At 49.7% G+C, this 27,397-nt stretch overlaps 4 protein-coding genes across 6 annotated transcripts in view; 1 reads left to right on the forward strand and 3 right to left on the reverse strand.

Moving 5' to 3' along the window:
* Positions 1-1,109: 1,109 nt before the first annotated feature.
* On the reverse strand, positions 1,110-15,279 carry atg16l2 (ATG16 autophagy related 16-like 2 (S. cerevisiae)). Of its 3 annotated transcripts, none has more exons than XM_076735477.1 (18): positions 14,919-15,279; positions 12,685-12,742; positions 12,519-12,597; positions 12,093-12,166; positions 11,469-11,720; positions 11,315-11,380; positions 11,032-11,121; positions 10,863-10,916; positions 10,665-10,770; positions 8,783-8,888; positions 8,632-8,702; positions 8,471-8,542; positions 7,955-8,075; positions 7,758-7,863; positions 5,336-5,488; positions 5,213-5,260; positions 3,554-3,655; positions 1,110-3,361 (listed from the first exon to the last, which is right to left on the reverse strand). In XM_076735477.1, the coding sequence occupies exons 1-18, from the start codon at positions 15,097-15,099 to the stop codon at positions 3,268-3,270; spliced, it is 1,833 nt and encodes a 610-aa protein (XP_076591592.1). In that variant the 5' UTR covers positions 15,100-15,279; the 3' UTR covers positions 1,110-3,267. The 3 variants fall into 3 exon arrangements, with proteins under 3 accessions (XP_076591592.1, XP_076591595.1, XP_076591594.1); XM_076735480.1 differs by having other exon boundaries at positions 3,554-3,650; positions 14,919-15,257; XM_076735479.1 differs by having other exon boundaries at positions 10,665-10,767; positions 14,919-15,226.
* Positions 15,280-16,131: 852 nt separating this feature from the next.
* Positions 16,132-18,335, reverse strand: wdr74 (WD repeat domain 74). The gene is made up of 2 exons (XM_076735451.1): positions 17,618-18,335; positions 16,132-16,815 (listed from the first exon to the last, which is right to left on the reverse strand). The coding sequence occupies exons 1-2, from the start codon at positions 18,224-18,226 to the stop codon at positions 16,285-16,287; spliced, it is 1,140 nt and encodes a 379-aa protein (XP_076591566.1). The 5' UTR covers positions 18,227-18,335; the 3' UTR covers positions 16,132-16,284.
* Positions 18,336-18,635: 300 nt separating this feature from the next.
* iws1 (interacts with SUPT6H, CTD assembly factor 1) lies at positions 18,636-26,293 on the forward strand. The gene is made up of 15 exons (XM_076735698.1): positions 18,636-18,809; positions 20,262-20,344; positions 20,528-21,218; positions 21,296-21,355; positions 21,575-21,782; positions 21,934-21,991; positions 22,062-22,171; positions 22,392-22,542; positions 22,619-22,701; positions 22,846-22,975; positions 23,046-23,163; positions 23,252-23,363; positions 24,019-24,075; positions 24,149-24,260; positions 25,323-26,293. The coding sequence occupies exons 1-15, from the start codon at positions 18,767-18,769 to the stop codon at positions 25,446-25,448; spliced, it is 2,142 nt and encodes a 713-aa protein (XP_076591813.1). The 5' UTR covers positions 18,636-18,766; the 3' UTR covers positions 25,449-26,293.
* Positions 26,294-26,476: 183 nt separating this feature from the next.
* The window catches only part of ostn (osteocrin), a 5,666-nt gene continuing 4,745 nt past the window's right edge, over positions 26,477-27,397 (reverse strand). The window contains exon 5 of the mRNA XM_076735699.1: positions 26,477-27,397. This exon is cut by the window's right edge and continues 753 nt beyond it. The gene's annotated coding sequence lies outside the window, so the exon portion shown is untranslated.

A 27,397-nucleotide genomic window follows, 5' to 3' on the forward strand; every position in this document is an offset into this window, starting at 1 on the left:
TTTGCTGAGGTGTGTGTGAATGTTAAGTAAACTGCTGAATGAATAATATGTTTTTTAATTTGCAGCAGGTGAAACTTTCACTAAAATGTGAAAATAAAAGCGCCACCTGCTGGTAGGGCTGAAATTTCCACTGACATCATCTTTTAATTCTTACCTGTCTTTTGGCGTACGCTGTGGTTAATTAGCAGGTGAAGCAAATTAAGACAAATTAAGTCCAGATGTAAACAGGAAAATGAAAAACCAGTTGTCAAATAAGAACCAGGTCTCTAATGGAGGCCGGGGAATAAACAAGGAGTATAATGTGCGTGAAGCATAATAAATATTTTCATGGCTTTAACTGAATAAGTTCAACCATATAATCATGATATTTTCAACATCTTGTTCTGGGTTTCAGTCTGTGTGTGTGTATGTGTGTTAATGTCAAATTGTGTCTTGTAGTAACGTCAAACACCACAAGATGGCAGCAGCTACATTTCAGGTGTTGTATGGGAACCTTGTAAGTCAAACAATTTTCCACAACACCTCACAGCAGGTGTATAGCAGTAAGAGTCTGTTTAAGAAATGTAGGGTGCTTTTAATTTGAAACAGACACAGGAAGTCTTGTGTCTGTAATAAAAGCATAACGCAGCAACTTTAAGAGGGTAAGTGGAAACAAGGGTAAGTGGAAACAAGATAAATCGAGGCTTTGTGCTACAGTATGATAAATTACACTTACAGAGGGAACTAGAAATACAGGCCTGTCTCTAATACAAGTCTGCTTCAAATAAAGGCCCGTCACCCTCCGCGGCTGAGGTAAGTGAAGGCACCTCGTCAGTGCAGACGGTGTCCTGCTTTCCTCCTCTCAGGACTGGACTGCTGATCTGGTTGTTATGATTTTTGTATTGTTGTTTCTGCAGAAGTTCTTCATCCACAGCAGTTTCTGAGGGTCAGCGGTCGGACAGGTCGGAGGCAGCAGCTGCTTCCTGTTTCCTCATTAACGACCTCAGTGTGAAACAGCCTGCAGCTTCCTCATCGTCGCCTCGTATTTTTAAAACTTGACGACGAGATGTCAACAGTTTGCCATGAAAAGTGACTAATGAAACGTTCGAGAGATGACAGGACGAAGGTCGGACAGTTAGAAAACAGAGTTTATTAGGAGTGAAGACACGGTTTGTTTGTGTGTTACAGCAGCAGAGTGCAAACATACGCATCAAAAACACCTTTTTGTCCACGCTGACAGAATGAGCATTAAAGAAAACACAAAGTCAGAGCGTGTGGAGGCCTGAGGCTGTTTGGAGCTGCTGCAGTCCTCTGGAGACGTTTCCTGATTCTCAGCGAAGCGCCGCGATGGTTTAACAGTTTGTACGTGAGCGACGTCCACGAGGCCGAGAAGCCTCAGCGACGTCCTGAAGGTCAAAGGCTAACGTACGTGAAAAACAAAGCCTCTGGCTTTAAGTTTGAGTGGAGGCACTTCAATCTGACACTTTGTGAAACACGCTTCACCTTCCTGCAGAAAGATTTAAATAAATGTTCCCATTTAAAATTCCCTTAAAGTCACAAAGATTAGTGAGCAGAAACTAGCAAAAGACTCTCACAAATAAATAACACAGAAAACTCGACAGGAACAAAAGAAGAACCAACAGAAGAGTCGATGAAACCACGAGGAGACGTCCACACCGAAGACACGCGTAACTCTTTACGTGGACGTTTACGAGGAAACAAACAGGAAAGTTTCAATGATCCTCAGGACAGTCAACGTCTCTTCAGACAGCGATCGCATCTGTACGAGGTCAGGAACGACCGAGCATCACCGGATCCAGCCTGAGCTGTGAATCGAGCCTGGACTCTGGGCTCTGGGCTCTGGACTCCGAGCGGACTCATTTATCTCTGAATCCTCCGACACAACCATCTGAATCCACCTGAGCTTCATCCAGACCAGGTCAGTCCAGCACCCTGGAGTCCATTTCAATGACGTCAGGTAAAGGTAAACCAGCGCGGAGTGTTTGATGACACGACGCTCGCCGTCTCGAGGGAGCTGATGTTTGAGCGTACGGAGAGCCGGAGTGTCCAAACTGGACAAAGCTATCGTAGCTTATTAGCTGTTAGCTTTACATCTGTCGCTCTCTGGCTTCCCGTGGAAAAGTTCCCTCTGAAGGAGTGGAAATGGTCTCAACTGGACTCTTTACTGAACTCTTGGTTATTTCAGCGGGTCAGACACGAGGTCAACCCTGAGCTGGACATCCGATCAGACTCAGGATCAGCAGGTAATCAAGATTAAAGAAGTTGGACTGTGACAGGCCAGAACAGCCTGATTGGGTAATTATTAATATAACAATCCAATCATGGGTTACCTGTCTGTCTTTGTTTCAGTATTTTCTCTGCAGCACTTTGGTCCTCTGTGACTGACTTGGACTTTCATCTCCAAACATGTCGGCCTGCACATGAACTGAACACGTGTTCTGGCTCCAGCAGGTTGGCGTGAATAAGGACCAGGACGGTCCTGAAAGCCTGAAACGTGGAGCTTCGTGGCCTCGTCGAGCACTTTGACGACAGCGAACATAAACAACGACAGATCAGACCAGACGCAGCAGCAGCTCGTCTAAAAGGATGGAAATGGGTCTGTTTCATGTCCACGTGCTGAGACTCCGCCGGAGCCTCCGGCCGTCCCTTCTTCTCTTTGAAGCTGCTGACTTCATTCTTCAAAGCCGAGAGGCCAAACGGGATTAAAGCAGACGTCTCTTAAATGTAAATCCAGCGCTGAGAGCAGAGAGCTGAGAGCCCGACTCCTTTCAGTCCGCTGCAAAGATCTCCGTCTTATCAAGTCCACTTTTCCACTTCCCCAAAACACGTGAAACGATCTGTGATGTTATGACAGCAGGAAGAACTAACCAGCTGACTGAACTCTTCAAAATTAAACCCCCTGATGTTGCTCCTCATCAGGAGGAAGGGTCAGACCGGTGGTGGCTGAAGAGGCCGAAAGTCCAGCAACACTTTGGTAGAATAAAGACCAGCTTCAGACCAGGTCCAGGTCCAGGTCCGGGTCCAGGTCAGTTTAAAGTTTCATGTTAGCAGAAGCTCCATGTGTTTCCCTTGTTTTGTGTTTAAGCTCTAGTTCTGTTATAAAGTGCAGATGAAAAAAGGCTCCGAGCAGAACGTTCTCCATCCCTTCTGTCCAATCAACACGCAGCTGTTCCCTTTGACAGCTCTCAGATCAGTTTGTTTTCTACGCTGAGGTGTGCTGTGTGCAGCGTTGCTGTGACAACGTGACCTCTCAGCGGATTGGCTGTTTCAGATGTCGCTCCAGAGGACGGCCAGCCTACTCTTGTCCACGCTGACGACGTACTCGCCGGAAAAAGACCAGGACACGGCGCTGATGGACGAGCTGCGGAGAGACAGGAGAGGCGAGGTTAAAGGAACAGTACAACAAATCTTTTTGTTCTGTGGCCTCGATGAGTCCTGGAGTTCCTCAGGGAAGCGTTCTGGGCCTCTCATCTATTCAACCTTAAATCTAATCTTCCCAAACTCAGCTGATTGGTCCATGTGTGGGTCAGCTGATCACTGTCTCGTTGGTTACCTGTGTTTGTCAGCGAGGCGGGTCTCCAGGCTGCCAGTGGAGACGTTCCAGATGTACACGGCACCGTCTGCTGATCCGGCCGCGAGGAAGGAACCATCTGGACTGATGAGAGAGAACGCCGGGTTAGACTGAAGGGGAACTGTTCTAACAGCGTCACACGTGGGACCTGAACCACATGGAGGATCCAGGAAAAGCTGAAGTTCTGAAACCCCAAACCTGAGACCAGTGGGTCACATCTGAGTATTGAGGTCTTAGGTCGGGTTCGGGTTTCGCTCATGGACTCTCAGCGACGGACCACATGAAGCGAAAACTAAGGGTCGGGTCTCAGGTTGGGTTCAGGGTTCCAGTTAGACGTTACCAGTTGGGTTTAGTTATGTCAGGCTTTCAAGATGTAGGAATCAGCTCAATGTTGTGCAAGTCACAAGTCGGTTCCTCAGTCAAGTCCAAGACGATCAGGTCTCATGTCAGAACCTACAAGTGTTAAGTCCAAAGTCTAAACCAGAATGTCCCAACAGAGTCCTCATTCCAGACCAACAAACGGAACAACAAACGACATTTACTTCGTTTCAGTTTCCAGTCTTTAAAATCTGATGCGTCACAGCTTCTTCCCTCTTAGAGAGCTGATGCACAGACAGTCTTAGAACGTCTTAGAACCTCTCATGGTTCTCATGTCACAGTTCCAAAAGGCCAAACTGACACTAAGTCATCACGCGAGACACAAAATGACGACTGTGAACATTACTGGAGGGTTTGTGATGGTTTCCAGCTGTGGAACCTCAGGGAGAACCCAGCGGGGAACCCTGCCGTCCTGCCTGTGTGTGTTTGGTAGAAACACATTTTTATACTTAGTGGCTCTGTCAGAGACATCCTGGCCCTGCTGTTGTCATGGAAACTGTAGAAAAAGAGGCAGGCAGCTTCTCGTCCCTCTGTCTGTCTTCATCGTCTGTCCTCATCTGTCTGTCCTCATCTGTCTGTCCTCATCGTCTGTCCTCATCTGTCTGTCTTCACCTGTCTGAATGCTGAAGCTTTGCAGCATCTGCTCATTGATCAATGCTTTCTGCTCCGTTTCAGCTGCTAAAGTCTAGTTTCCTCTGATCGAGCTCAGAGTCTTGGTGATGAGTGCTGCCCCCCTGTGGACGAACCACGTCCACGTCCACTCAGATGTCTGGTCCACCTGGAGCAGACACCTGCTGATGTGAACGCTGGTCACGATGGAGGACGTGTTGCTTGTCAGGTCTTCAGCTCTGACAGAGAACAGACTGCAGAGACACAGTGAGGACTCGTTTGGACATCGTCTGCGGTTGGTAAAGACGTCAGGAGACACTTTGGACATTAATTCATCTGCAGAAAGTCTTGCAGGTCAAACTGAACCAAACACTTTCATCACTGACTTTAAATAACCTGCTAGTGTAGCAACATTAAGGCTACAAACTACCCACAATGCAACACTTCAGAATCAATATCTGACGTTGGGGACACGTAACTGTCCGCGCTGTACAGTAACACAGCTGAGAGAGACAAAATAGTGTCTTCCATCTGTGGAGCTTCCTCACAGTGCACAGGGGAGCAGGGACAGAGACGGACAGGACTGATTAACTGATGAGTCACTGATTGGTCACTGATTGATGATCACTGGTGCACCTGTTGCTGAGGACTCACCTGATCACGGCTTTGGTGCTGTCGCTGCCACACTTGAAGCCGTCGGCCCTGAGACAGCAACAGACGTCAGTGGACAGACGCTCAGAACGAACACACAAACCAACCGCTGAGCCATGCCTCTACCTGAAGCACACACGCTCATTGCTCCGCCTCCTCAGGTCGACCAGCTGGAGGCAGTCGTCACGGCAGCAGCTGAGCAGCTGGCGATGGTCGGAGCTGAGGTCCAATGAGGTGACTTTGCCCTGAGCGGGAAGCTCCTGCATGCAGCCGACCGTCCTGAGGGACAGAGCGGCTGTTAGACATGAGCTGATCGATCGATCGATCGCTGGACAAAGATCAATACGCTCCACTCATCACTCACTGCTGTCTGAACACCTCCACCTTCATCAGCTCGACTGAGGTCGCATCTATCTACAGACACTGATTGATTGACTGATTGATTTGTTCTGTGCTCGCCGCTCGTTGGTCAGGCTGGAGGCGCTCACGTCAAACCTGCTTTCTTCTTCTGTGGTGTCTGCTCTGCTTCACTTTCCTAAATACAAACACTCCAGTAAAGAATCTGATTGATGAGATCGATAAAAAAGATCATCATGGGTATTCTTAACATCTGGCCAATCGGAGCTCAGTGAATGATGTAAATGTCCAATCAGGTGCAGGGAGAGTTGATGCTGGCGTGCAACTGGAGGACAGAGCTGTCAATCATCTGATAGTTCAGACTCTACTCTCTGTTGCTAGGTAGCAGAGGAAGACGGGGAGTCACCGTGGCTACGGCCGGGATGATGTCACAGGGTCTAAACCACAAAAGACACGAGACCACGATCCCAGAGTGTCCACTGAGAGACGACGAAGACGAGCAGGACACGGTCTGGAGTGAAAGATGTGTCTGTGCTGCTGAGTCCTACAGGTCCACTGAAGGACACTGAAGAGGACACATGCAGGGAGCCTCCTGATGGAGTGGTGAAGGGGTGAAGGAGTAAAGTGGTGAATGAATGAAGTGGTGAAGGAATGAAGTGGTGAAGGAATGAAGGAGTGAAGGAGTGAAGGGGTGAGGGGGTGAAGGAGTGAAGGGGTGAAGGAGTGAAGTGGTGAAGGGGTGAAGGAGTGAAGGGGTGAAGGAGTGAAAGGGTGAAGGAGGGAAGGAGTGAAGGGGTGAAGGAGTGAAGCGGTGAAGTGGTGAATGAATGAAGTGGTGAAGGGGTGAGGGGGTGAAGGAGTGAAGGGGTGAAGGAGTGAAGTGGTGAGGGGTGAAGGAGTGAAGTGGGGAAGGAGTGAAGGAGTGAAGGAGTGAAAGGGTGAAGGAGGGAAGGAGTGAAGTGGTGAAGGAATGAAGGAGTGAAGTGGTGAAGGGGTGAAGGAGTGAAGGGGTGAAGGAGTGAAGTGGTGAATGAATGAAGTGGTGAAGGGGTGAGGGGTGAAGGAGTGAAGGGGTGAAGGAGTGAAGTGGTGAGGGGTGAAGGAGTGAAGTGGGGAAGGAGTGAAGGAGTGAAGTGGTGAAGGGGTGAAGGAGTGAAGGGGTGAAGGAGTGAAAGGGTGAAGGAGGGAAGGAGTGAAGTGGTGAATGAATGAAGCGGTGAAGGAGTGAAGCAGTGAAGTGGTGAATGAATGAAGTGGTGAAGGGGTGAGAGGCTGAAGGAGTGAAGGGGTGAAGGAGTGAAGTGGGGAAGGAGTGAAGTGGTGAAGGGGTGAAGGAATGAAGGGGTGAAGGAGTGAAAGGGTGAAGGAGGGAAGGAGTGAAGTGGTGAAGGAATGAAGGAGTGAAGTGGTGAAGGAGTGAAGCGGTGAAGTGGTGAATGAATGAAGTGGTGAAGGGGTGAGGGGGTGAAGGAGTGAAGGGGTGAAGGAGTGAAGTGGTGAGGGGTGAAGGAGTGAAGTGGGGAAGGAGTGAAGTGGTGAAGGGGTGAAGGAGTGAAGGGGTGAAGGAGTGAAAGGGTGAAGGAGGGAAGGAGTGAAGTGGTGAAGGAATGAAGGAGTGAAGTGGTGAAGGGGTGAAGGAGTGAAGGGGTGAAAGGGTGAAGGAGTGAAGTGGTGAATGAATGAAGTGGTGAAGGGGTGAGGGGGTGAAGGGGTGAAGGAGTGAAGTGGTGAGGGGTGAAGGAGTGAAGTGGGGAAGGAGTGAAGGAGTGAAGTGGTGAAGGGGTGAAGGAGTGAAGGGGTGAAGGAGTGAAAGGGTGAAGGAGGGAAGGAGTGAAGTGGTGAATGAATGAAGCGGTGAAGGAGTGAAGCAGTGAAGTGGTGAATGAATGAAGTGGTGAAGGGGTGAGAGGCTGAAGGAGTGAAGGGGTGAAGGAGTGAAGTGGGGAAGGAGTGAAGTGGTGAAGGGGTGAAGGAATGAAGGGGTGAAGGAGTGAAAGGGTGAAGGAGGGAAGGAGTGAAGTGGTGAAGGAATGAAGGAGTGAAGTGGTGAAGGAGTGAAGGGGTGAAGGAGTGAAGGGGTGAGGGGGTGAAGGGGTGAAGGAGTGAAAGGGTGAAGGAGGGAAGGAGTGAAGTGGTGAAGGAGTGAAGGAGTGAAGGAGTGAAGGGGTGAGGGGGTGAAGTGCAGTCCTACCTGGTGTCCCAGACCCTGATCTTAGAGTCGTAGTGTCCACTGATGATACAGTTCTCAGGACAGACCAGGTCACTGCAGTATGACGCCACTTCAGCTACCTGCACACCTGCAGAGACACGTCCACCTTCATCAGTCCCCGATCAGCCAGCCGTCAGTGGGTTATCAGTGATTATTGATCAGTTATTGGTGGGACTCACAGGCGGCTCTGTGCAGGTCCCACAGTCTGATGGTTCTGTCTGCGCTGCCCGTCACCACCTGATGGGGACAACTGCTGAACCTCGCTGCTGTTACCTTCCTGCTGTGGCCTGTTAGAGTCAACTGAGACAGGTGAGACGGACAGGTGAGCCACAGAGAGAGCGACAGACAGGTGAGATGACATGGTGAGATTGGAATTTCCCCTCGTGGGACTAATAAAGGAATATTGAATTGAATTGAATTGAATTGAATTGAATTGAATTGAATGGACAGGTGAGACAGGTGAGATGGACAGGTGAGACAGCCTCAGCTCTACATAGTTTCTGCTTCAGCTGCACCTTCAGCAGCAGAGGGCGCTGTGAGCAGGGAAACTCTGAAATGAGTTACAGTGAATGAAAGCTTCAGGCTCAGCAGCGCTCGGGTCCAGGTCTGGAGTCTGCAGGTCTGAGCGTGAAGTCGGATGTCCTGACCATCAGGTGAAAATAACTCCCAACAATCATCAATCACTGACACGTTACCTTGGGAACGGACTCGTCCCGCTGCCACAACAAGGCCGACTTGTCGTAGGAGGCGGCGAGAATCCTCAGGCCCTGAGGAGAGTCCACAGACACCACATGAGACTGAGCTGGGACAGCACCAGGGCTGCAAGACCAGGTTCAGGTTCAGGAGCCGCGTTTACCGTCTGGTTGAACTCGATGCAGGTGATCCCCTCCGTGCTGCCGTCCAGGGTCGCTCTGTGAGTCAGCAGGCCTGATGACATCATCAGTGAGGTCACAGTTCCCGGTCACAAACAACAACGACAACAATGACAACGACAGTCCAGTGTTTACCTCCTCGAACCTCCCACAGCTTGATGACTCGGTCTGTTCCTCCCGTGGCCAACAGGTCTGAACTGGAGCTGAACCTCACAGCGTTGATGCCTTGCTCGTGGGCCTCCTGACGGATAGGAAACAGGAAACAGGAAACAGGAAACAGTTGTGGGTGAAGAAACGATTCGTCACAAAGATCGTCTGAACTTTTCCATCCTGAGGCTCCAAAACAGACCTCAGATCAGTCCGAACAGACTTCACAGAGACTGACAACATCAGCTGTGTGTGTGTGTGTGTGTGTGTGTGTGTGTGTGTGTGTGTGTGTGTGTGTGTGTCACCTCAACCTCTCTGTTCAATTCAAATAAACTTTATTAACATGAAAGCTGAGTGTTGGTGGTTCAGGACAGCGAGCCACAGCACACGATTGAGAGGAGACAAACTGATCGATCAGAGCCGATTCATCGAGGAACACTGATATTGATTAAGGTGAAGAACCTGCAGGTTCAGACATGCAGTATGTGTCACCTCCACAGGGGGGAGACGGAGGTTCACTGTGAGACGGAGCTCCAGTACTAGAACTCATCAACCAGCAGCTCCAGAAAACTCAGTGATCTTCAGCTCAGACTACAAATGCCCATAAAACAAGGTGTTTCTGTGATCAATAATCAGTCATCTGTAATCTGTGATCAATAATCAGTCATCTGTAATCTGTGATCAATAATCAGTCATCTGTGATTAGTAATAAATAATCAGTAATCTGTGATCAATAATCAGTAATCTGTGATCAGTAATAAATAATCAGTAATCTGTGATCAATAATCAGTAATCTGTGATCAATAATCAGTAATCTGTGATCAGTAATAAATAATCAGTAATCTGTGAGCAATACTCAGTAATTTGCAATGAGTCGAATACTCGTTTCAGACGAGTATCCGGTACAGATAAAGCATTTTTGACGAGTACGAGCATGATACGAGTAAAACTCGTCAACATCCGTGCTCGTGCTGAAGGAGAATCCTCATTGGGTAACTGACTGTCTTCACGCTCTGTGATTGGCCAGTCGCACACAGCGCCCGCCCTACACAGTACTCCTTAGGTTTTCTTCAGCTCGCCTCTCTTTCAGTTTGTATGATATTTAAAGTTACTTGGTGAACTTGTTTCGTGACGTACGCGGTGCGTTTGACAAACAGAGCTGAAGACGGCTCGTGTGGCGTCGCCACTGCCTCCTTTTTTTTTTAACCATCTGCCTGCCCGTAGTTTGGCTGGTGATACGCTTCAGATGTTCTGAGTTCATAAAAAACTTGTTCTGTAAATAGTTCTCTTACTTTTGTGATCAAAAACATTGATTTGAATCTCAAGTTTGAGGCTGTTCGGTAAATAGTTTTCAAATAAACAATAAATAGAGCAACTTCTGATCAATCCATATCAATTTCAGACTTAAAATAATGTACAGATTGAAGCCCCACCCATTCCCACGCCCACTTTCGGTTTAGGCCCCGCCCACTCAGTACAGATACGGATACAGATAATGGTGTACTCGCTCATCCCTAGTACTCAGCGTGTACTCAGTGTTTACTCAGTGTGTACTCAGCGTGTACTCAGTGTGTACTCAGCGTGTATCAGTGTGTATCAGTGTGTACTCAGTGTGTACTCAGTGTGCACTCAGCGTGTACCACTGTGTACTCAGTGTTTACTCAGTGTGTACTCAGCGTGTACTCAGCGTGTATCAGTGTGTACTCAGTGTTTACTCAGTGTGTACTCAGCGTGTATCAGTGTGTACTCAGCGTGTACTCAGTGTGCACTCAGCGTGTATCAGTGTGTACTCAGTGTTTACTCAGTGTGTACTCAGCGTGTACTCAGTGTGCACTCAGCGTGTACTCAGCGTGTACTCAGTGTGTATTACCAGTACTTGTCGAGCTCTGGTGGGGACTCTGGCGGACACACAGACCCCTACAGGACACATCAGATCCTCCTCCAGGCTGCAGACTGAGTGACCACGCCTCTTCCTGCTGACATCACACAGTCACATGACCTTCAGTTCAGCAGCGTCTCTTCGTACAGTCAAAAGGAAATAATGAGACACAAGGACACGAGGACTCACTCAAAGAGCTCTTTGATGGAGGCGAGGATCCTCGGAGACGTCGCCGACGCCGATCTGAGAGAAGACAAGAGACGGTGAGATGATCCTACACTAAGACGCGAGAGAGACACCGGAGGACGGTTAGACAGACAGGGTCACGGTAACAGAGACGAGCGTTTTCAGAGGGAACCTGAAGAGTCTGGCGTGGCCGCGCTCCGTGGACTCCTGCTGGTTTTCGTTCTTTGGGGATGTGGATCTGGAGGTCGGCGCGCTGGAAGAACTGAAACACAAAGCAGCAGTGAAGCCGAACGAGGTCACGGTCAAGAGACACAGACGACGCCGCACAGGAAGCCACCAAAATGATGACGATACCCCCCCCCAACACACACACACACACACACACACACACACACACACACACACACACAGGTCACATCAGCTCTGCAGACGTGATGTCATCGGGTGGATCCTACCTGTCCACAGTGACCTTTGACCTGGCGGCAGTCTGCAACTCCTTCTGCAGGTTCGCTTGGCGAGCTCTGATGAACACAAACAGACAGCAGCGGTGTGTTCAGGTGTCGGCGTGATGAACAGGTGTGCTCAGGTGTGTGAGGTGCGTTCAGGTACCTGGACCTGCGCTCGTTGCGGCTGTTCATGCGGGCGGCGGCCTGTTGTTTCAGGTGGATCATGTCCTCCAGCAGGTGTCCTCCTCTGACCTTCTCCTCTCTGAGTCTCATCTCCGCCCGTCTCTGCCTCTCCAGCAGGGCGTCATACTCCATCTTCAACACCCCGTTCTCCTCCTGAACACGCTCCACCTGCTCCTGCAGCTCCCGACGCCCATCAAACGCACCCGCCAGCTGGCGCTCCTCCTCCAGCAGTCTGATGTCAGAGATTTAAAGGGCCAGTTCACACAAATGATTTCAAGCTGAATCTGATCTGATGTTCAGGAAACATCAGCACGCCTCCACTGAAAATACTGCAAAAGTACACTGAAAGTACTTGAATGAGACAGAAAAAAGGTCCTGAAAAGATTTAGAAGAAACATTTCAGAAAACTGTTCGAATGCTTTTTCACAGTCTGAAGTGACGACTCAGGTTTTTCTTCTGAGCTGCTGAATCTGACACCTGATCACACCCAGCCAATCAGCTGTGAGGATCCACACTGACTGCTGATTCACCTGAGCTCAGAGCTGACAGGTGAGCAGACAGGTTCAGGTGTGTGTGTGTGTGTGTGTGTGTGTGTGTGTGTCACCTGGCATGTTGCTCCTCCAGAACACATTCTTTGATTTTAATCTGCTGCTGCAGCTCCACCACCTGATAGGCCAACTGAAACCACAGAGCAGAAGACAGAAGAAGAGTGAGGAGGACTCGCCGTCGCGGTCATGTGATCCGACTGACTCTACACAGAAACGTCCTGCTGTGACAGTACACAGAGTACTGCTGTGACAGTACACAGAGTACTGCTGTCACAGTACACAGAGTACTGCTGTCACAGTACACAGAGTACTGCTGTGACAGTACACATGATGATCTCTATTCAGCAGTTCATCAAACAGAAGCAGCACTGGTGACGAAGGCCTCCCTCGTGTTCACTGACTGTGATTGGCTGAGCTTCACAACAGATTCAGCATGACGTCAGCATCAGTGCGCAGGTGTTCCTCTGCAGGTGTGTCAGTACCTCTCCTGTAGTTTTCTTCAGCTGGTTGTTCCGCTGCAGCAGAGAGGAGATGGAGGCGCTGCTGTCAGAGGAGGGACGTCTGGATGCACAAAACAAACACACCCTCAGCATCAGCATCATCACACAACACAGATGTGTTCACACAGACAGACAGCAGGTGAGTTACCTGATGGAGCAGCCCAGAATTCCTTTGGCCAGACTGGTTTTCTCCAGCAGCTGAGTGTCTAAGGACAGAGAGGAGGTCGTCAGTGGAGCCGACAGGAAGAACCTGATCCTGGCTTCTACCGGATCAGGACTGGGACACAGGCTACAACTGCTGGAAAGTTCAGCACAGCGTTGAGGACATTTGACAAACTCTGATTGTCCCTCACAGAGGAACAAACAGACGTTCACAGAAGAAGAACCAAACATGCAGAACAAGCTGGAAAACTAGCCAGCATGCTAACATCAGCTACAGAGCTAACAACAGAGCTACAACTAAAACAGAGAAACTCATTTTGTTGGTTTGGCGTCTGTTCAGGGGAATCACACCAAACTCCATTCAAAATCTGACACGTTTAAGATTCTAGTAAAGTTTGATTAAAATGTCTGACACCTACTGTGTCATTGGATTTGACAGTATAATATTTCACATTGTTACCAGAACACACACACACACACACACACACACACACACACACACACACACCTGATGACATGTTATGCTACGCTAACAGTTTGTTTACTGGCTCTCATTAACCAGCGAGTTCAGCTTCAGTCCAGATTAACAAATTAACAAACACTAAGGTGTGGAGACATTAACGTGGAGCATCATCTGAGACAGCAGCCTACAGTCTGCAGGTGATCCACCAGCAGCAGATGACGATCTGTCACAGATGAGTCACGGCTCAGAGGAAGTGGAACAACATGTGACTTCGCTCTCTGACAACTTCCTATCCTGAAGGCCAACAACAGAAAGGAAGTCGATGTTTCTGACTTCAGCTGTGAGTCCTGACGTAATTACTGACACAGAACATCAGAGACATGAGGACAGACCACCACCTTACCCTGAACCCTGATCCTGATCCTAAACCCTGACCCTGAACCTGACTGCCACAGAAGCTTCAGCACGTGGACAGGGGAGGCGAGGAGTCCTGGCGCACATGCGCATGAGGAAGTCGAGGGCCGCCGCTTCCACCTGTGCTTCCTGTAAACCTGCTTAGCACCAGTTTGAGTTCACAGGAGGCGGACTTTAATCTGGATTCAGGCCAAAAGCACAAAGGAGCTGAGACAGAGCTGGACGTGGACGGACGCAGGGCGGGGACGACCTGCTCTGATGGGACAGATGTCACAGGGTTCACCTTCAGACTCGTGAAGCTCCAGCTGTGACTGAAGAAGGAATCCAGCAGATCATTTCAGACAAAATGATGGTTCTGAATCTTCTGCAGGGGTTTGTCCACTGATTCAGGGTCTGAACAGCTCTGAAGGAAAATCTGCGATGAATCAGCCAACGAAACATCAAACGGAGGCTCGTTTCGGAGCTCGGCCGTGTCCTGAACACTGAACACACACTGAAAGCATCGAACTGGAGACACGAGTTAACGAGTTCACCAGCAGCAGCAACGAAACGACTGTTTAACGACAGGAAACTTTAACTGGAGCTACGATTGGACCTTTGGGATCAAAGTGTCATCGCTTCTTCATTTCACCCTACGAGACATTTGAGAGAACTCTTTTCATAATCAGTGAATGACATCTAAGGTCAAAACGTGCTGTTTGAGGTCACAGCGACCTCTGACCTCTGACCACAAACAAACAGCGATCAATCAGTCGATCATCAATCATCCTCATAATAAATATGCCAGATCAAATGTTCATCCAGAGGTTTGGTTCATCCGGGATCCTCGTGGCATTAAATGTACCAAACTTCTCATTTCACTGTTTTCTGTGATGTTTCAATGGAGCAGGAAAACATTCATCATCATCATCATCATCATCATCATCATCATCATCATCGGGGTCATAGTCATCGTCAGCAGGGCTTCTCTGAACTCATCTCCATTAATAAAACCTGTGTTTTCTGTTATTTTGAGCTGACACCAGAGTAAAATCTCGATCTTAGTTTATTAGATTAGGTTACAAAGTTGGGCTCAGCTCACTTAAACTAAACGAGAGTAAGAGACTAAAAAAAATCTCAGTTTCTTGTTCGTTTCGATTGCGGAGTTTTAGGATTATCCAGAAATCTTCACGGAGCTGTGACTTCAGCTCACAGTCCGTCTTTGTGGCTGGTAAACTGTTAAATTGTCAGATTTTTAAATGGAGTTTGGTGGCCGTCTGATTACCTGACATTAGCTCACACTGGGCGTTACTTGCTCCTCTCTAACCGTGAAAATACATTAAACTTGTACTTGTCCGTCGTACAGAAGCGGATCAGGTCCTGGTACATGGCGTGCTGGCTCAGGTCTCGGTGCTTCAGCTGACGGACGATGTCTCTCTTCCAGGTCTCCGCCGACCTGCCGCTGCCTCCCGGCGTAACGACCCGGCCGCTGCGCTCCGACCCTCCAGCTGTATCTGCCATGACTCTGCCGGTCACAGCGGCCATGATGCCCGCAGGCCGGGCAGCTTCATGCCGTTTCCCCGCAGACTGACGCTCACAGACCGGCCTGGTGTCACGGACAGCTCCGTGTCAGAGCTCCGTCTGCTCTGCCCGCCGCCATGTTGCCCGCTCAGTTTCTTCTTCTGTGATGTTTTGTTTGTTTTCTTCTTTCAACTTTTTTCCGCCAGATTCGTCACTCTGAGGGGGCGGGGCTGAGGCCGGTGGCTCGTGCTGCCAGCTGCCTGTCCTCTCAGCCAATCACCGCCCGCTCTTCCTCTTAGTTATGGAGTTAAAACAAACAAAACAACCACACCCTGCGGCCGAACACCTGTTAACGTCATCAAAACTACTTTATACACGATTCGATTTCCGTCATTTAATGGTGGAGGTACGGAAAGCCCGAAGTCCAAAAATGCTGCTTTTTCCAATGGAGTTTGGCATAACTATACTAAGCCTTACTCTTTGTGTTGTTCACATAAAAGGGACATTTGATTCATCATTTGACACTTCTTCATCACTAAATGGACCAATCATGTGCCTCCTCCTTCAGTGAAGAGGAACAGGTTGTTATAGTGGAGAATGGTGAAGAATATTGACAATTATTACAGCAAATAAGAGAAAGCTGGCATAGACACTGTCTGTGTAAAAGCTCCTTCATTTCATTTCTTCATTTCTTTTCACTTATTTCTCCAGGTCTTAAACTCAATAAAACATATTCAAACACTACAGTCATGAACTGGTTTTAGATCCTTCTGCTTTAGGCTTTCCGCCTCTGTCTTCTGCTCAGAGGAACGTGAAGTCCGGACGCACTGTGGCAGAAATAAAAACCTCAGTTATGACTGAATGTGGAGAGCAGAGATTTCAGACTTCCTTAAATGCATCATGAACACAGACACCAGGACAGCTGCATGGACACACTGACTTACTGTAGGAAAATCTGATGCAGATTTGTGTCCTTGAACTCATCTTTTGTTACCTTCACTGAAACCTTCAGGTGAGAAAAAGTGATGTGATTTGAAAAAGAAAGCAAAACTGTTTGTTAATTAAAACCCATCGACAAGCTGTTTAATAAAGTCTCAGAGGAAGAACCAGAAAACACATTCAATAAAGATAAAGCGCTTATCTTCCACATGTTTCAGTCTGACTGACAGCATTCAATGTCCCATGCTCTGGTCACACCTCAAACGCCCCTCAGTCTTGTCTTTTCTTTCTCTTCTTCTTCTTCTTCTGCAGCTCTTCTTCCTCCTCTGTTTTTCTCTTTGGCCTCTCCTCCACCTGCTCCATGGTGTCCCACAGCTCATCATCGCCTCCCTCCTCTTCCTCCTTCACCTCCTGAGGCCCCCCCTGCCCCGTGGCCCCCCCTCCTCCCTCCAGGTCCCGGCTGGCGAACAGGACGCAGTTGAGGCGGGACTTGAGGTAGACTTTGTGCTGCAGTTTGCGGTCCTCCAGGCTGTGGATGCGAAGGAAGCGGTCCAGGCCACAGGAGGCCACCACAGGCTGGCAGGGGTGACACTGCAGCCCCCGCACGCCCCCCACCAGCCCCTTCACACAGCCACGGACCAGACCTTTCCTCAGGTCCAGCATGGCGATCTGGCCATGGGTGTTTCCCACCACCACGGCGTTACCGGCGGCAGGCAGAGACAGAGCGGTGAGCGGGTACTCGCCGTACTCGACCTCCAGGACGGGACGGCGCTGAGGGGACAAGGGGTCGAACACGTGGACCTGACGAAGGAGACAACGTTTAAGCTGCAGGACATTTTAAACACGGGAGGACACACAGTCATTCAGCTGTGGTGCGTTCACTGTCACCTCACATCCACAGTGATGGAGGAAGTATTCAGACCCTGTACAAATGCTCCTTTATAAGTAGTCATGATTTCAAAATACCACTTCAGTAAAAAGTATCAAAAGTAAAAGTACTTGTTCCGCAGAATGAAGCCTACAGGTTCTGTTTTTATATTATCATTATTATTGATTCTTTAACATGAACGCAGTAATTTACTGTCACAGCTGGTCAACATGGAACTCATTTGAATGGATTTATGTGTTTGGTAGTTTAATTTATAAAATATACAGAACTTTTGACTGGTCACAGTTTTTGTACTAAAAGAAGATTTTAAAAGCGCAAACTTATAACAGATGGATACTTAAGACCCGTTTTTTTTTTTTTTTTTTAAGTCTATATTCACATAAACGACAGATATGAACAAACCTCAAAGCTTCATTAACTCTGTCATTTAAAGCCAGTCAGTCAGTGTTGGAATGGCAGCGTTTTGATGGTGAGGGACACTTTTGTTGACTTAACTGAATGTCCCTTTAATGTACTGGATGCACACCGAATTGTAGAGCCCATTTTAAAGATCATAACTCAGGAAGGAAAACTTTTTCGACCAGGTCCAAACTGATCTACATTGAAGTAAACCTTAAAACAGACAGTTTTTGAATGGAGTTTGGTCTGTAGGAACAGCAGATCTCATTTTAAGAATGGATTTTTCACACTTTTAGCACCACAGTGCCAACACACCTGATGGTAACCTGTGCACGTGACCACTTTGTCGGAGTCGGGGATGAAGGCCATGTCCCTGACCCAGTGCGGCCGCCGTAGATCCAGCCAGTCGTCCCTCAGGTTTTTTGCCGTAAACAGGGGTTTCTCCGGTCGCTCCAGGTCCCAGATCTTTAGCCCGTTCTCCTTCCCGCCGGTTGCGACTTTGTGTCGGTGAAGCGGACTCTGTCGCATCCTGCACACATTCTTCCCCGCGTTCAGCTCCGTCACGGCTTCGCTGCTGTCCTCCCTCCACACCCGCAGCGTCCCGCACTCCACGCAGGTGACCAGCGCGGAGCCGCTCAGCACAGCGAGGCCGGTGAAGCAGCCCTCGGCGGGGTCCCCGCAGCGTCGGGTCTCAGTGAAGGCCCCCTTCTCGGTGCTAAAGGTCTTAACGGTTCCGTCCACGGAGCCGACCAGCAGTTCGCTCTCCGCCGGGTCCCCCCAGCACAGTGCGCGGACCTCCTGGTCGCGGCTCAGGTGGCTCGTGTTGCAAAAGTTGAAGGCCTGTTTCCGGGACAGACTGACCCCCTTCAGGATACCGGTCTCCGAACCCAGCCACACGGAGCACAGCCGGCTCGTGTCCCCCATCACACCGGACTGAAATGGACCTAAAAGATGACACAAAACTGGATTTCAGCGGCTCAGGGTCCTGGTTCAGACACGCGTTTAGTAGGGAGGACAGTCGCACGTAAAAGACGTCACTGTTTTATTAACTTGAAAAACTTTATTGAAAGCAAAGTAATACCACATTATAGATCGAACGGGGAGTAATGGGCAAAATAAAACCAACTCATCACAACAAACAAGCATAAATAAAAATATATTATAAACTAACTTCAATTATCATGATCTTATTATTATTATTATTATTGTTAGGATGTTGGTGTTGATGATAAAGTTTGTGTTTTAAAAAAAATTGTACGTCATTGAGACGCGACCGCACATGCGCATGCGTATATGACCGGGTCGGCACCATTTTGGATCGACCGTAGGCTGTTGTTGCTGCTAGCTTTCACACCGTATCGGTACTTGGAACGGGGTTATTTTTCCCGCTTTGATATTAAAGTTGAGGACCGAGGAAAGTGTCCCGCGTCCAGATCTGAACCCGAGTCTGTCTTCGTCTGAGAAATGGACGGAGAAGAGGACGACTTCATGTCCGGGAGCCACTCCGGTATTAAACTGTTGTTCTGCTTTGTTTCCTGTAGCGCTGCTAAGCTAACTGCTCGATTTAACGCGTTAAACAGGCGGTTCGGACGTAAATTCTTAATTTCTCTGCTGCAGAAAAGCTTCGTCTCTGTTTTAAAGCTCAGATCTGTCTCCGTGACATGCAGCTGTGAAAGCAGTGACGTTCACCGGTGAACATGAGCCGGTTAGCGGACACCGTGTTCACGAAGCAGCGAGCTGAAGTCTGAACTTAGAGCTGAACTAAAGTGACTTCATGTCTGTTATTCTGGATTTTTTCACGGTTCAAGTCATTTGAAAGAGTTCAGTGCTGTTCGATTAGTGGACACACCTGTTTACCTGTGTGGAAGCAAACAGGTGAGCTAATATGAATAATAATGAAGAAAAAACTAAACTGAACTGAATCAAGTTGACTGACGAGAAAAGTGTGTCAGGTTGTTATGTGTCCGGAAATGATAACATAGCAAATATAATAATAAATAATATAATAATCACAGTGGAGCCACTGCATCAAAAAGATGAAGGTAGTTCATTTTGGAAAAGGAAAATTCTCTGTTTTAACAGAAATGATCAAAAATCTTAAAATATGGAAGCTGTGATCAGATAGGACTATTGATCCAACACAGCATTTCTTATTTTCCAAATTTAACCTTTAACCTCCCTGAGAAGCAGGAAGAGACTGGATTAGGACTAGGATTAGAATATTTCCTTAAATATGTGAGATTAAATGATCCTTTTCACCAGAAACCACATTTAATCCACAGCACGACTGATCTCTGTATTTCTGCGTGATGATTGGAGCAGACGAGTGTTTTTTGGGTCAGCAGCCATGTTGGTTCGTCACAGCCAGAGACGTGTCTCACTTTGTCTTCACGGCAGCGTCCAAGCCCGGTGTCTCTGTCACAGCTCAAGTGTTAGTGGACGATGTTTGATTTCCTGTCAGTGAGCACCGACCGGATTTAAAGTTGTTTCATGCTTCTTCTTTCTTAAAGAAGTTATTAAATTAAAGGCTTCTTGATGTGAAAGTTTTGTATTTGTGCCGAATTGAAAAGCAGACCAAAATATTTGATCTCTTTTTGTTTCGTGTGTCATTTATTGGTGAACCTTAAATTGCATGATTTCTGCATGGAGTTTGGCGTGCAGACTTTCGGTTTTGAAGTGAATGACATACCTGATGGTGAGCGTCCTGTGTGTTCTGCATAATTCTGACAGAAGTTATTTTGGAGCCGACAGTTATTAACAAAAAAGAAACGTGATTCTCTTTAGCTTCAGGTGACTTTGATATGATCGTGTTCGCTGAAATGAGTTTCAACTGTTTTTCACTGGCTGTTATCTGCAGACCTTAAAATGCATGATTTTTGAATGGAGTTTGGTGTGCAGGCTGTAGATGTTCTCCACAGTGCAATGCTGACGTGTTTTTGACCTCTCATGTGTCCTGCAGATGATGGAGGCGGCACTCCGGTTCAGGATGAACACCACGGGTCAGACGGCGAGGAGATGAGGAGCGACACGCATCACTCTGAGGTCAGACAAGAGTAGACCAGAATATTCAGGCAGAGGGTCCTGACGTGGAGGTCCAGACCCCCAAAGTCACCACATAAATCTGACTGATGAGGAGAACCGGTGGACTCTGCAGGATCAGGTCTCCTCAGAGTCCCTGCTCTGTGTTGGTCCTGTCACACTGACCGTCTCACTTTGTCTCAACAGGATGAGGGCAGCAACGACGAAGACGCCCCCAACGCCATGGAGGCCGGCGGAGCGCCCAGCGACTCCGACAACGAGGACCGCCGAGGGGCCGACAGCGATTCGGAGGGCGAGGCCCCTGGCGGTCACCGTGACGACGACAAAAGCGACTCGGAGACAGAGGCCCCTCGGCCCGCCGACAGCGACGACGACTCTCCGGTCAAACGTGGGACGAGCGGCTCGGACAACGAGGAGTCGCCCATCAAAGGCAGAGCTTTGGATAACGAGGAGGGCGGAGGGTCATCTCCCGCCAAACGGAGGGGGAGCTCCTCTGACGTGGAGGAGGAGGAGGAGAGGGAGGAGAGGCCCAAAGCGGCCGCAGACAGCGACTCCGAAAACGAGGATGCCAAACCTGTGGCGTCCCCCGACCGACGGTCCAACGCCGACAGTGACTCTGACACAGAGACGCCTGGCAGACGCAAGGCAGCACAGATAGACTCTGAGGAGGAGGACGAGGAGGAGGAGGAGGAGAAACAGCAGGAGGAGGCGGAGGGAGGAGGAGGAGGAGGAGGAGGGGGGAAGTGGAAGGCTGTGATGCAGTCTGACAGTGAGGAGGAGGAGGGAAGGAGGAAGGCTGCAGCAGGCAGTGATGGAGAGCCGCAGCAGGAGGAGAAAGAGCAGAGGGACGACAGCGACGATGAGGAGGAGAAGCCAGGTACTGACCTCAGAGCAGCAGGAGCACCGACCAGGTGTCGTTTGATGTAATGTGACGTGATGTTTGTGTGTCTGCAGCGAAGAGGAAGAAGGCCATCCTGTCCGACAGCGAGGATGAGGACGAGGAGAAGACACCAGGTAAGATCTTCATCACTCTGAGCGATGGACTCCATGTTCAGGAAGTGTTTCTGCAGCCGACAGGTGTGACTCTCACCTGGACTGCAGGCTCACCTTACTGTGCGAAAACCCTGTTCACTGATTGGCTCAGTCCGACTGTGTGATGTCACATCCTGACGGTCCAGTGAAGGCTCTGAACAGCGTTCAGCTGTTAACAGCGCTGCTCCGTCTCCTCCTCAGCGGTGAAGCGGAGTCGGGCGATGTCCGACGACGAGAACTCGGACAGCGAGTCGGGCGGTCCCGATAAGAGTCTGGCCGCCAAGCTGAGGGAGCTGGGCTCGGACAGCGGGAGCGAGGAGGACGAGCGTTCGCAGGCCGCGGCGGGGAAGAAGGACGAGAAGGCGCTGTTTGGCAGCGACAGCGACTCTGGAGACGGCGACGAGGAGGAGTACGTATTGAGTGACCTTTAGACCCCTCCCATCAGCCTCAGATGGAGCAGGTCGACTTCACAAACACAGAAAGAATTGATTGGCTCACATCAGGTGACCAATTATTTGTCAGAAAGTTCCTCTGTGACCTTTGACCCCTGATTCTTTCAGGAAAATGATCGCAGACATCTTTGGGGAGTCGGGAGACGAGGAGGAGGAGGAGTTCACGGTGAGTGACCGCCAAGCGTTTGTTCCTCCAATCAGCAGCAGCAGCTTCACTCTGTTTCCTCCGCCTGCAGGGCTTCAACCAGGAGGACCTGGAGGAGGACAAGAAGGAGTCCAGGGAGAAGCAGCAGCGGGCGGAGGAGGAGTCCGACTCTGACGACGGCGTCGATCGCAGCGGCCAAGAGTGAGCAGGAAACGCCTTCAGTGTTCTGGTTTCACAGCATCAGGATCATTTTAGGCTTTTAACTGGTCCTCAGAAGAGACAGAAAACACAGAAACACACAAAATAAGAGAAAACGTCAGTCGATCCAGAAAATCTGAACTTGAAGAGATGATTAATTTCTGTGTGTGTGTGTGTGTGTGTGCGTGCGTGCGTGCGTTGCTGTGCGTGCATGTGTGAGCAGCACCAGCTTCATGTCGGACTTCGACGTCATGCTCGCTCGGAGGAAAGCCATGAACAGCAAGAGGAGGCGTCACCGTGACGGAGGGACGTTCATCAGCGACGCCGACGACGTGGTCAGCGCCATGATCACCAAGATGAACGAGGCGGCAGAGGTGCGCCTTTCAAAATAAAAGCCCGTCTGAAGGACTTCCTGTGCGCTGTGATGCCGACCGTGTTCTGTTTTGACAGGAGGATCGAACTCTGAACAGCCACAAGAAGCCGGCGCTGAAGAAGCTCACGCTGCTGCCGCAGGTCGTCATGCACCTGAAGAAGTAAGGCGGAGTCACTGCGATCGCTCACAGCGAACGAATCAACATACGTTAAAATGCAGCGACGTGAATTCAGCTTCCCTTAAAGTTTCTGTGTGATTGAGCTTCAGTGTGCAGAGCTTTGACGCTGCTGCTGTTCGTCCTCAGGCAGGACCTGAAGGAGACGTTCATCGACAGCGGCGTGATGTCGGCCATCAAAGAGTGGATCAGCCCTCTCCCCGATAAATCGCTCCCCGCCCTCAGAATCAGAGAGGAGCTCCTCCGGATCCTGCAGGAGGTGAGTGGAGGTGCGGGAGGACGTCCAGGAAGCCGAGTTCAGTGTTTGACTGTGCGTTTCCTCCCTGCAGCTGCCCAGCGTGAGCCAGGAGACGCTGAAGCACAGCGGGATCGGACGCGCCGTCATGTTCCTCTACAAACATCCCAAAGAGTCCAGATCCAACAAAGACCTCGCTCTCAAGCTCATCAGTAAGGCCGCCCGTCGGTCCGGTCCTGCGGCGCTCAGGTGGTCCCGGTCTGGTTCTCTGTGGTTCTTACTGTTCTTCTCTGTCTGCAGACGAGTGGTCGCGGCCCATCTTCGGCCTGACGTCCAACTACAAGGGCATGACGAGAGAGGAGCGCCAGCAGAGAGACCTGGACCAGCAGATGCCCCAGAGGCGACGACTCAGGTACGAACACGAGCTGAAACCGGCGCCACCTTCTGTCAGGACCCCGGTCTGGTCTGGTTCAGGCTGCGTGAAGACCACACAGACGAGCCGTCAGTCTACATGGTCTTCATGAGGTCTGGACCTCAGAGGTCCAGGTCCAGGTCTGAGGAGGCTTTCAGTTCTTCATGTTGTTTCTCCTTCCAGCCTTTTCTCATCCTCCTGCTGTTGTTTCTTTTAAGCTCTTCCTTCACTTTTCATTCCATCCATTTCATTTCTCCTCCTCCTCCTCCTCCTCCTCCTCCTCCTCCAGTCAGCCTCAGAAGGTGGAGAGGGCGGAGGAACCCGACGTCTTCTCTCCACCAATCAGGTTCAGTCACAAGTTGCATGGTTGCATTGCTCGTTCTGGTCCAAACACAGACGTGATGCCTCTGTAGCAGCAGCAGCTTGTGTGCTCAGTGTTAGTCACATGACGTACACGCTCCGCTCTGGTTGGCGGTTGAGTCTCGTGCTGTCAGGATGTTGGTCGCTCTCAGTGGCCGCCGTTGTCCGCTGAGGGTAACACAAGGAGGCGACGGGTGTTTGCTGACTAACTGCTGTGAGGTGGAGAATGCTAATAATAGCATGGAGGCTCAGCTGATGGTGTTTCTCCTCAGTCAACGTGTTTTCTGTCTCACAGCTCCGGAGGTCAGACGCCTCGGAGGGACCTGGAGAAGCAGCTGACCGGAGAGGAAAAGTAAGTCGACCTCCGATCGCAGCGCTCTCAGCCTCACCTTCCCGCCGTCCTTCTAACTGAATCTCGTCCGCAGAGCTCTGCGACCCGGTGACCCCGGCTTCTGTGCCAGGGCCCGCGTGCCGATGCCCTCCAACAAAGACTACGTGGTCCGACCCAAGTGGAACGTGGAGGTGGAGTCCAACAGGGTGAGTGACGGAGGAGCCTGGAGCTGGCTCACCTGCAGAGGGTGATTCTCACCTGGTTACATGAAACAGGCCTCAGGTGGATTCATTGTCACATCGTTAAACTCACCTGATGTCAGTGAAGAACTGGTAGCTGTAAACGGAAGTTTATTTAAAAAGTTAAAGTACACATGAAGATTCTAAATACTTCGGTACATAAATACACATGTGGTGTAGTTCCACTGTTAGACCACAGGGGGCAGTTAACATGTCAGAGGTGTGTTCAGTGTGGAGGATCCTAATGATCAGCTGCCTGCTGTGGCCTTCAGGTGTGGAAGGCTGTCTGTACACAGGAAGTGAGGTCATTAGCTGAGCTGTGATTGGTCCTCTGTAGAGCGGCTGTAAGAAAGGCATCAGCCTGCTGGAGAAGCACAAGCGTCGCTTTGCCGAGAAGAAGAAGATGAACCGTCCGCAGGGAGCTGTGAAGATCAGCATAGAGGGCAACAGAATGCCCCTGTAGTTCCCACCGCCGACCTGCGGGGGGCAGTAAGTCTGCATGGTGTGGCAGTGACGAGGGTCTGCAAAGAGCTTCCTCTGCAGAGGGCTGCGCTCGGCTTCTGCCAACGGAGTGGAGCGTCTGTCTGCAGGAAGCATCTTTGTCAGACAGCTGTGACCTCAGACTCACCTGTGACCTCTGACCTCAGACTCACCTGTTTGACACTGCTCTAACCCCCCTCCACACATACCTGGTCTTGTTGAGGCTGACCCTCAGCTCTGTTTGTTTAACGCCAAAAAGTGAAACCAGGTTGAACTTTTTATGCAACACGTCGTCCAATCAGATCCGTGCAGGCTCAGACTGCAGGTGGATGTTTGTCTGTGGGTGGGAGGAGCTTCTGACGCCTTCTGACGGGACGATGGTTGAAGGCTTTAGCTTTAGCTTTAGCTCAGCAGCTGACGTTGCTGTGGAGCGTTTTGATGCTTGTGCTAAAATCTGCTGCCGCTCTTAAAACGTTAGCATAGTTAGCGATGCTAGCAGCCATGCTAGCTTCCTGCTTGTCCTGACAGGACGTTTGTTTGTTCCCGCAGGGTCCGATGAAGAAGGGTTTGTCCCGCGTCGACAAGCAGATGCGTAGATTTGCTGACATCCGCCGCCTGACGAAGCCGGGTCACGCTGTGAAGATCAGCGTGGAGGGAAACCGGATGCCGCTCTGATTTTAACCTCCGTAGGATTTATTCACTTTTTCTTTGTAATGTGTTGCTCCTGAACAATCCCAGAGTTCTCTTGCCGCCTCGTCCCTCCTCAGGTCCGGATCTGCCTTACTGAAGGACTGAAGTCAGAATGTGAACATCTGCTGTAAAGTGTCCGAAACGACAGGAACTCATCTGGCATCTGTCCAAAAAAACCTGAAAAACTTTCAGATGTTTAAAAGATAACCGCTCTCGATGTTAGCCGTCAGCTGTGTTACGCTAATGTTAGCAGTTTTCTGCGTTAGCTTTAGCTCCAAACCACTGTTAGCTAATGTCAGCATGGTGTGTGTCACCTAAAGCCAGCTGAGTTAGCTAGCGTTAGCAGTGAGCTACGTTAGCTTCGTCTCCCCCATCAGGTGTTTGTTTGAAGGTTTTAAAGTGTCAGACTTTGTGGTTTGCAGTCGACATGAACTGAAACAGCGTCTCATCTTCAAAGAGAGATTTTTTACACTGATATCAGGTGACGTACCGTCACGAAGCAGCCAAAGGTGACAGAGATGGAGGCTGCAGCTAACAGGAAGTCACGCTGACACTGAATGAGCCTTTTTGTGTCTGCTGGTGTTGAGAGAATCAGATGTCGTGATCAGAGGGTCTTTTTGAGTTTTTTGTCCCTGCCCTCTTTCCTCCTCCTCCTCCTCAGTCCAGTTTGTCCCCTCTCTGCTGTACAGAATCTCTGAAGTGTCTGCTGGACTGAGTTCACACAGCAGTTCTGTCAGATCCTGGTGTTAGACCTGGATCAGAGTCGGTGTGTGAGCCCGTCTGTTCTGGATCAGATGATACTTTTCTTAATAAAGACTCAAAGAAATTCACCTGTGCTCTCTGACCTGTTATTTGACTTCCTGTTTGTCACGCTGAGCTGACCGTCTGCTGTCAGATTCAGGTCTAAAGACCAGAGCTGCTGTGACCTGAACCCTGTCTGAACTCCTCCGGTGTCTCTTTCCTCCACTGAACCTAAATCACCCATGAACAGACCTTCAGAATAAAAGCACAGCGATCATTGACTCTTTATTTGACCTTCAGGCAGTGAGAAGCATTTAAAGACAATCAGGACGGGAAAAAAGACTCATCTGAACGTCCCTGACAAGGACACGTCTCCACCGCACCGACGTGGACTCGCTCTGTCTCAATCACGTTTATGCTTCGTGGCGTGGAGTAATGTTGCGCTGATGCAGCTTTTCTGTCGACTGGCGGCGGCTGCCAGGAAGTTATTACTCTGCAGAAACACCGGGCGGTTTTGAAAGCAGCATTCTGCAGCTTTGACAGGTTTCAGCTCGTTTCATTGAAATTATTCTCTGCAGCTTTTCAGTCATTAATGACCGACATCGTCTGTTTGGGCTCTAACAGTAGCTCGAGCTAATGCTAACACCTGAGCTAAAGGGTCTGAAGATTTGGCTTATTTCTCTCTGATGGAGAAGGTGGATCCGTCTCATGTCCATGAAGTGGAATCAGGACGTGGTTAGCCTAGCTTAGCATAAAGACTGGAAACAGTGGGAAACAGCTAGCCTGGCTGTGTACCTCTGAGTCCGGTGTTTATGCTAAGCTAGGCTAACCACGTCCTGATTACAGCTCTTCAACCTTTAAAATATGTAATGAGACAAAGTTTCCACCTTTAAGTCTTCGATGATTTAAATCTTAATGTTCTGTAAAAACTGAAAAAAGGCTTTAACCTCGTTAATGTGTGCAGTATTTTTATCAGCTACAAGACTGGAGCTGCCGTGGACCAATGAGGTCTCACAAAAACACATTCGGTCATACATCACCCCAGGGACCAATCAGTCGACCTGTGGGCGGGGCTACGAGAAGCTAGGTGGAGCTAGCTTCAAGTTTCGTTCGCCCTCCACATTACACAGGGCGTTCTTTAAATGACTGACAGGTAGGCGGGACGTGCAGGTGGATGGAGGCGGAGGCGGGCC

This window comes from Chaetodon auriga, chromosome 7 (genome assembly GCF_051107435.1).
Source record: "Chaetodon auriga isolate fChaAug3 chromosome 7, fChaAug3.hap1, whole genome shotgun sequence".
Classification (NCBI taxonomy): domain Eukaryota; kingdom Metazoa; phylum Chordata; class Actinopteri; order Chaetodontiformes; family Chaetodontidae; genus Chaetodon; species Chaetodon auriga.

Coding starts and splice junctions, on each gene's coding strand:
- atg16l2 (XM_076735477.1), bottom strand. CDS start 15,099: ATGGCCGCTGTGACCGGCAGAGTCATGGCAGATACAGCTGGAGGGTCG. Junction 10,771..10,862: donor TCCATCAAAGAGCTCTTTGA/GTGAGTCCTCGT, acceptor GTGTGATGTCAG/CAGGAAGAGGCGTGGTCACT. Junction 3,362..3,553: donor CGCCTCGCTGACAAACACAG/GTAACCAACGAG, acceptor GTCTCTCCGCAG/CTCGTCCATCAGCGCCGTGT.
- wdr74 (XM_076735451.1), bottom strand. CDS start 18,226: ATGGGGGACACGAGCCGGCTGTGCTCCGTGTGGCTGGGTTCGGAGACC. Junction 16,816..17,617: donor CGTGCACAGGTTACCATCAG/GTGTGTTGGCAC, acceptor CTCCTTCGTCAG/GTCCACGTGTTCGACCCCTT.
- iws1 (XM_076735698.1), top strand. CDS start 18,767: ATGGACGGAGAAGAGGACGACTTCATGTCCGGGAGCCACTCCG. Junction 21,783..21,933: donor GGAGACGGCGACGAGGAGGA/GTACGTATTGAG, acceptor TGATTCTTTCAG/GAAAATGATCGCAGACATCT. Junction 23,164..23,251: donor CCTCGCTCTCAAGCTCATCA/GTAAGGCCGCCC, acceptor CTCTGTCTGCAG/ACGAGTGGTCGCGGCCCATC.